The 8997-nt window shown below is 42.6% G+C and overlaps 1 protein-coding gene across 7 annotated transcripts in view; it reads right to left on the bottom strand.

The window, feature by feature from the left end:
- Positions 1–8626, bottom strand: part of ppfibp2b (PPFIA binding protein 2b) — a 268409-nt gene extending 259783 nt beyond the window's left edge. For 5 of the 7 annotated variants that reach the window (XM_072592539.1, XM_072592535.1, XM_072592536.1 and 2 more), the window contains exon 1: positions 8461–8626. Coding sequence is in view for 1 of the 7 variants with exons in the window: in XM_072592537.1 (XP_072448638.1) it covers positions 8461–8470 (10 nt within the window). In the remaining 6 variants the exon portion in view is untranslated. The remainder of the gene's footprint in view (positions 1–8460) is intronic. The other 2 variants (XM_072592537.1, XM_072592534.1) reach the window with 2 other exon arrangements.
- Positions 8627–8997: the final 371 nt, after the last annotated feature.

Below are 8997 nucleotides of genomic sequence, written 5' to 3' on the forward strand. Positions count from 1 at the left end.
ATGGTGAGACAGGGTGGCTAAAAAGGCATATGACATGCTTGCCTTCATTGCTCAGCCCTTTGAGTATAGGAGTTGGGAAATCTTGTGGAGGTTGTACAGGATATTGGTAAGGCATCTTCAGGAATATTGTGTCCAGTTCTAGTCACCCATTACAGAAAGCATATTAAGCTGGAGAGGGTGCAGAAGAGATTTACCAGAATGTTGCCAGGTATGGAAGGTTTGATTTTTAACAAAAAGCTGGGACGTTGCCCCCCCCCCCCCCCCTCCTCCCCACTGGAGCATAGGAGGTTGAGAAGCAATATGATAGAAGTTCATAAGATAATGAGTGGGATAGATAGAGATAAGGATAGTTGTCTTTTCCATAGGATGGGAGATTTCAAGAATAGGAGGCACATTTTTAAGGCGAGAGGACAGAGATTTAAAAAAAAAGACATGAGGCAATTTTTTTTTTAAAAACACAGGGTTCACTTGCGGAATAAAACTTCCTCCGAAAGTGGTAGATGCAGATATAAATTACAACGTTTAAAAGACATTGGAAAGGTTTGGAGGGATATGGGCTAGGAGCAGGTAGTGGGACTAACTTAGTTTCAAATTACTTCCAAATTCCCTTTGAATACAAAAGAATATCACCATGCTCTGACAAAGGAAGTTGCCAATTGGTACAGAATAAATAATGGGCAGGAGATGGGAGATGAAAAATTACAATGGGGTGGGGGTGAAGTGGGGATATAAAACAACACTGACATCCTTAGTGAATCAGGTATTAAGAGGCAGCTTAGTTGTTTAGTTTCCTGCAGCTGTCCAGCAATTGAATCAAAAAACCTGAAAGCATTGCAGATGATGTAAATCAGAAACAAAAAAAAACCCAGAAATTGCTGGAAAAGCTCAGCAGGTTTGGCAGCATTTGTGAAGAGAAATCAGAGTTAACTTTTCGGGTTAGGTGATTCTTCCTCAACTGGGTCTGAGGGAGGGTCACTGGGCCTGAAACATCAACTCTGATTTCACTGCACAGATGCTACCAGACCTGCTGGGCTTTTCCAGCAATTTAAATCACCTATATTTTGTGAACAAACCTAGGGGAAAATTTAAGCAGTGCACACAAAAGGCAAACAAAATTATAATAATTTTTTTTCATGGAACTCTTTCAAAGATATTGCAAAAATATTAGAGATGGGAAGAATGGCAATTGGAAACAGGAAGTCACATGACAATACCTTAACAAACACATCCAGAGTTGGCAACATCTAGTTGTGTGACTAACTTCACTTATGTATTATGACAAAATAAGAACCATACAAATTGATAATTATGGGTGGTACAAAAATACACGTGCAGGTTTTGACCTCTGTTGAATAATCAGTGACAACTGAACCAGTTTAACAAAGAGAAAGGCTGAGCAGTAATGGCATAGTAATTACCTGGAGTTATAATAGGCTTTATTTTGCAAATACTTAGCTCCCAAACTCTCATTACCAACAGCTTTCCAAATTGAATTGGGTTTCCTTTCAACACAGCTGATAAAAAGGTCAACCATTCATTATTAACCCATTGCTACCCAGAGGTTTGATTAATTCCCACATTAAGCTCAAAATCTTATTTTGGGACCCAGTTTGGCTTTTGGATTCTCATGAGTTGACATGCATTTTTACCTCTTCCATGCTGTTCATGCTCACAGGTATTGTACTTCAAAAAGAGATACCAAAAGAATGAGATACCAAAGAAGAGAAAGCCTACAAAGAAAATGACATCTTCACCGAACAGCTGATGCCAATAAAGTGCACACTCTCTCAAAGCTGCTCGCCAACTTGTCCAGTGCATATTGATAATACATGCTGGCATGTACAAATGCTTGACTGCACCTTCAAAAACCACATCATTTATGCTACATTTCTTTCTACGTTACATCCCTGAATGCAAGAGGTTACAGTTGTTTACATTGAAGACTATCTACCATGCCCTCTTGCTGTTATCCAGAAATTTGTAGCAAGTAATATAGTGAAGATTGCTAAGTTTTGTAGTATATGCAAACTTTATAATGTTTCTTCCTACATCCAGCTCTCAGTCTTATGTACAAACTACAGAGCGTAATGGACCCAAATTTGGCCAAGGGATCATTGGATGGCAAGCTTGTGATGCAGAATGATGCCAATAGCATGGGTTCAATTCCCTCACTTCCTCTCCCCTTGCCTGAAGAGCAGCCATATGGTCTTGGCTGATTATGGAAAAATTACTTATTACTGGAAACAACTTTCCAATTTGAGGAACATTCATCCACCACCTTGTTTTGCTGTATACTAACCTCAGGCCATTCCAAAAATCTTTTATGCTGAAGATATGTTGAAGTGGAGTCACTATTGTATTATGGGAGACAATCAATTTGTGTGCAGAAAGATTAAACTATTTGTCTTTGTGACATGCACGGAGGCATAATTGTTGGCCAAGGCACCAGGAATAATCTCCTTATTCTTCTTTGATATAGTGCTATGATCTTTGATATCCACTTGGAAGAGTAGACAGAGCCTCAATTGAACTTACTTGAAAGACAGCACACCCTTAGTATTGCAGTGGTGTCAGCTAGATTAGGTGCTCTAGAATGACAGTCAAAACTTGCACTTTCTAATTTAGAGATAAGTATTGTAATCACTAAGCAAGGGCAGGTACTGCACCAAGAAAAGTGTTGGGACAACTGTAATCCAAAAATGTTTAATTGCAGAAGAGCTTCACCACACCTCCAGCCACCATAGAAAAAGTACAACACACTACAGGCCCTTTGGCCCACTATGTCGTGCAGAAGATTAATCCTAATCTAAAATAAAATAACCTAACCTTTGCTCCCCTCAATTCACTGCTGTCCATGTGCACGTCCAGCAGTCGCTTAAATGTCCCTAATGACTCTGCTTCCGCCATTACCACTGGTAATGTATTCCATGCATTCAACTCTGTGTAAACAATCTAACTTTGACATCTCCTCTATACCTTCCACCTAACACCTTAAAATTAATGACCCCCCCCCCCAGCAGTCAATCCTGACTTGGGGGAAAAAAAAACAATGTCTCTGGCTATTGACTGTATCCATGCCTCTCATTACCTTGTATACCTCAATCAGGTCACCTCTCTGCCCCCTTCTCTCCAGAGAGGAAATGTCTGAGTTCAGTCAACCTCACAGAAGAGGAGCCCTCCAGTCCAGGCAGCTTCCTGGTAAGTCTTCTTTGCACCATCTCCAAAGCCTCCACATCTGAGCAACCAGAACTGGACACAATAATCCAAGTGTGGTCTCACCAGGGTTTTGTAGAGCTGCAGCAAAACCTCATGGCTCTTAAACTTTATTCCCCTGTTAATGAAAGCCAAAACTTGATATGCTTTCTTAACAAACCCATCCAGCTGGGTGGTAACTTTGAATGATCACTTGAACACCAAGGTCCCACTGTTCCTCAACACTGCTAAGAATCCTGTCTTTAATCCTATATTCAACATTTAAGTTTGACCTTCCAAAATGCATCACTTCACATTTATCCAGGTTGAACTCCATCTGCTATTTCTCAGCCCAGTTCTGCATCCTGTCAATGTCACGCTGCAGCCTGCAATAGCCCTCAATACTATCAATGGCACTTCCAACCTTCATCTCATCAACAAACTTACTAACCCACCCCTCCTCATCCAAGTCATTTATAAAATCTACAAAGAGCAGAAGCCCAAGAACAGAGCCCTGCAGGACCCCACTCAACACTGACCTCCTGGCAGAATACTTCCCATGTACAACCACTCTCTGCCTTGTCAGCTAACCAATTCTGAATGCAGACAGCCAAATGTTCCTGTATCCCATACCTCTTGACTTTATGAATGAGCTTACCGTGGGGAATCTTATCAATGCCTTACTAAAGTCCATGTACACCACATCCACTGCTCAACCTGTCTCATCATCTTCTCAAAAGAACTCAATAAGATTTGAGAGGCATGACTTTCCCCTCATAAAACCATGCTGACTGTCTTTAATCACGCTGTGCTTTTCCAAATGGTCATAAATCCTATCCCTCAATTCTTTCCAAAACCTTGCTGACCACAGACATAAGACTGACTGGTCTGCAATTGCCAGGGATTTTCCTATTCCCCTTCTTGAAGGGGTGGAAGAACATTTGCCTCCTTCCAATCCTCCAGTGGAGGAGTGAGGAAGCAAATATTTTCACCAGCAGCTTAGTAACCTCCTTTCTTATGTCCTGGAGCAACCTAGGATAAATCTGGTCTGGCCCTGGGAACTTATCAATCTTAGCGTTTGCCAAAATTTCCTGCACACCAACTTCCTCAATTTCAATCTGTTCAAGCTTGCTTCCCCACTCTTCAAAGTTCTCATTCACAACAAGGTCCCTTTCCTTAGTGAACACCGAAGCAAAGCACTTAATTAAGGCCTCCCCTATCTGCTCAGACTCCACGCACAAGTTCCCTACACTATCTCTGATCTTCACCCTGAAGATTCTCACTCCTCATGTATGAGTAAAATGTCTTGGGTTCTCCCTAATCCTTCCTACCAAGCCTTTTTTGTGCCCCCTCCTGGTCGTCCTCAGTCCATTTGAGCTACCTCCGAGCATGCCTGTAATCCTCTAAAGCTGTGCTAGATCCTTGCTTCCTCCACCTTATGTAAGCTGTCTTCTTCCTTTTAAAACGAGAAGCTCCTCTGTTCTAGTCATCCAAGGCTCCTTAAATCTTACCCCTTTTTGACTGTCTCAGAGGAACAAATTTATGCATCACTTGCAACAACTGCTCCTTAAACTCAGTCTCCACATATCTGTTGTGCCCTTTCTATAGAACAATTGCTCCTAATCTGTACTTCCCAACTCCTGTCAGTGTCATAATTTCCTTTCCCCAATTAAGTATTTTCCTATGGGAACTGCTCCTTTCCCTCTTCATGGCCATGGTAAATATGAGAAAGTTACGGTCACTGTCACCAAAAAGTGTTCTCCCACTGTGAGATCTGACACCTGTCCTAGTTCATTGACAGACACCAAATCCAAAATGGCCTTTCCCCTTGTTGGCTTGTCTATACACTGATTAAGGAAACCATCCTGAATACACCCAACAAAAACAGCTCCATCCAAACCATTTGCACTAAGGAGGTTCCAGTCAATATTGGGAAAGTTGAAGTCACCCTGCTATGTCTGCACCATTCCAAAATCTGCCAGGCTATGAGTTCTTTGATCTCCCCACTGCTATTAGGGGGTCTGTAGAAGATCTCCAATGAGGTGACTGCTCCCTTGCTGTTCCTAACTTCCACTCATACTGACTCAGTAGACTAGCCTTCCTCAACAACCTTCATTTCTGTAGCTGTGATGCACTCCCTGATTAGCAACGCTACACCTCCCTCCTTTTTTCCCACCATTCCCTGTTCTTTATAAGTGTTCTAAATTCTAGAACACCTAGTAACCATTCCTGCCTCTGTGAAACCCAAGTCTCCACTATAATGCTGTGGGCATAGTCCCAAGTACTGATTCATGCTCTACGTTCATCATTCTTATTTCTGACACTCCTTGCGTTAAAGTAGACACACTAACTGATTCATTTGTTTCATCACATGAAAAACCTTCCCGATAGAGTCGCTACTTCCTGTCACTGCCTCATCTACAATTACTCCCTCTGCCTCATGTGTAGCTCTGGTTCCCAACCCCCTGCCAAACTAGTTTAAACCCTCCCGGACCACACAAGCAAATCTCCCACTCACCTTCCCAGCAGAGTCTGCTTCTTCCACTCTCTGGTCCCACTGCCTGAACTCAAAAAGACCATGTCCCCACATTCCTACAACTGGTCAGCTTATAGGACAAGCACTCAACAGTGGTGACTGTGGATACCCACAATCCTCTATGTTCTGTCCAGCTTTTTGGGGGAGAGGGAGGAGCACATAACACTGAATTGCTTGCCTTCTGGGTCGTTCAACGGAAGCTTCAGTACAGGCCATTGGCTCCCTATCTTAAACATTCACTTGCTCTACCATTATCCAATGTAGTCACACAATCAACAAGACTGGCTGCACTAACACACCAAGACTCTTCAGACAAAAGCTTCCAAACCGGTAACAATTGTACAGAGAAAGACAAGTGCAGGAGGCACCGGTTCTCCTCCAAGTCTCATACCATTCTGACTCCATTCTCTCAATTCTTTTACTGTCGTCACTGGATCAGAATCTGTAACTACCATCCTAACAGCACCATGGGGTTAAACACAGCAAATGGACTGCACTGGTTCACGCAGATGGTAACCATTACATCCTATGAATAAATGGGGGAAAGTAACGGAGCAGAAACTGGAAACAGGAAGCACTGGAGGTACTCTGTAGGCCCAGCAGCAGTCTTTCCGAGGGTCATACTGGAGATAGTGAGGACTGCAGATTCTGGAGAGTCAAGAGTCGATAAAGTGTAGAGCTGGAAAAAGCACAGCAAGTCAGGCAGCATCTAAGGAGCAACATTGTTGGCGTTTCCGGCATAACCCTTCATCAGGGCTGAGAACTAAATGGAGGTAGGGCTAGGGAAAGGTCTGTGGGTGCAGAGAGGTGGTGACTATCACCATCACCATCCAACAGACTTTTCCCCTACTGCACCTCCCATCTATTTCTCAACATCCCCTCCCCTTCCCAGATCTGATGAAGGGGTTATGCCCAACACATCGACTCTCTTGCTCCCGGAATGCTGCCTAACCTGCTGTGCTTTTTCCAGCTCTACGCTTTATCGACTCTGGGTCATATTGGACTCAACTGTTCCCACAATGGTTGCCAGACCTGCTCAGCTTCTAAAGCACCCTTTATTTCAGATCTCTAGCATCTGCAGTATACAGTATTTTGCTTTTAAATACAGTACAGCCTATATCCTTCCTGGATTGTAGGGCGAACTCCTCTCCACGCGATGCAATGACTCCCTCAGCCACCGGGGGAGCTTTAAGTGACCGAATATGTTTTAAAAGAAAACTAAAAAAAAACTTTTGCTTCATTCACTAAAAAAAAGAGTTTTCAGCCGGGAAAAAGGAGATAAGAGACAGTTAAGCCGATTTCCATTTACTGCCTACTTAGTTCTGCAATGATACAGCAAGAAAAACTGCACAGTAGCTCGGAGTTTAAAAAACACTTCAATTATTTATGACTCTTAAATTATTAAAACGCTCTGGAAATGGAACAACACAGGGCAGAGCTTCTATTTTGCTCGCTTAATGGCTAAACATCTGTGAGGACAAGATAGACCAACTTATATAAACGAAATCCACCTATTTTACGAAAGAAAAACCCATCACCTTCAAAAGCACAATGACATCTGAACAGTTAGAAATGCAGCGGGGGACTCGAACGTAAAGCCACAGGCTGTGAAACAACCATGTACTCTAACGCAAAAGCGAGCATTGTCATGGGGTCGGTCAATTCTCTGCCCTCCGGCTTACACGGTTTTATTTACAAGTATCTATTGCCGGGGCGGGGGTGGTGAAGGAGAGGGGCAATTGGGTCTCTGCCAGGGACACGAAATGGCTCAGTGCCCACTCAGTCATGTGTGTTATCCCTGGGGACAAAAATGCAAAAGCAACGCCGTAGCTACCGATTTGTGACCCACTGTGAGCGCAGTCTGGCTACAGTCACGTATAGCGAACTTGCTGAGGTTATTTTTGGGGGTAGGGGGATGGGGCGAAGTGTTGCCGGGGGAGGATATCCACTCCACTGGCCCCTTCCTTTCAGTTGCAATCTAAATCAGAGGAAAACAAAAACAGTAAAACAGTTCGGATGAAAAAAGGTTTTCAAATCCAGCATTAGGGCATGAACAAGTAATCAAATTATAACAGAACACCAACTGACACTGCAAAGAAATAAAGATATTTTCCCTTTTCAATGTGTGCATTTTAACTAGGGACTTATGCCAGTCACTTAAACGGGATGTTTTACAGAAAAGAAAAAATATTAAAATTGCATAATCAGCGCGAACAAGAACTTCTCAAAAAAGTTACCACTAGATTCAACAGTTGTTACAGAAAGAATAACACAGGTAGCAGTGCACTGACTGGAGTCCTGCGTGCAAATTAAGAAATTGAGATTCAACTCCTGACGACATGATACAAATGTTTAAACTATTTAAAAAAAAGAGCTCTACAACTAATTCATCACTAATGTAAATTACAGCCAGCAATCCACAAATTAATTCGTTGTACAAAAACTCCGGAGATAACGATTCTCGTCACTAACAAACATCAAATATTTCCATGTACACATTCAAGTATACAAATGAAAACTAACAAGCAATATCTACATAAATTCCTGAATCGACAAATTATATTCTTTTTAAATTGAAAGGCATCAAGGTAGCGGAAACATGGAAACAAAGGCTTTGCATACAAGTCACAATTTAAAGCGAATAGGAAACTAACAGTGAGAGAAAGGGAAATAGCAACTTTCTGTCCCAACAAACCCACACAAACTTTACAAGTAGTGTGAATGGTTCTCACCTGTTGTCATCACTCGCTGTAACCTGAACCGAACTCCGAGGCGTCACTCAATCCCCAAAACAAAACTTGTCTTGAAAGCAGAGAACGAGGATTCCAGTTTACAGCAGTACACACACCTCTTAAACTCTAATTCCCCCCCACCCCAGTCTTCATGAGTTGGCAAGTGTCCTGTGAGAGGCGTTGTCATGTGATAAAACAATCGCAGAGAAAGGAGGCGTTGCTGTCCTTCACAATAGGAACCGCAGTGGGGACAGATTGGTGCATCCCGCACAGTTCCTGCTATTACATCCTCCCGTAAATACAGAAGAGATGTGTTCCTTGAGGCTGTCTGGCAATCGGATGAACAGATAATACTCGGTGAATATTGGGTATATTGAAGCTATTGTCTTTGATCTACAAACTCTGTTCCTCAGCCACAGTTTCCTTTCTCTCCCAGGACACTAAGACTGAATCAGACAGTTCGCCATTGAGCATCAGCTGAGCTATTGATCCCATTTTTTTTTCCTTTTTCAATGGGATGTGGCTATCAGCTAAAGT

This window comes from Chiloscyllium punctatum, chromosome 22 (assembly GCF_047496795.1).
Source record: "Chiloscyllium punctatum isolate Juve2018m chromosome 22, sChiPun1.3, whole genome shotgun sequence".
In the NCBI taxonomy this organism is placed as follows: Eukaryota; Metazoa; Chordata; class Chondrichthyes; order Orectolobiformes; family Hemiscylliidae; genus Chiloscyllium; species Chiloscyllium punctatum.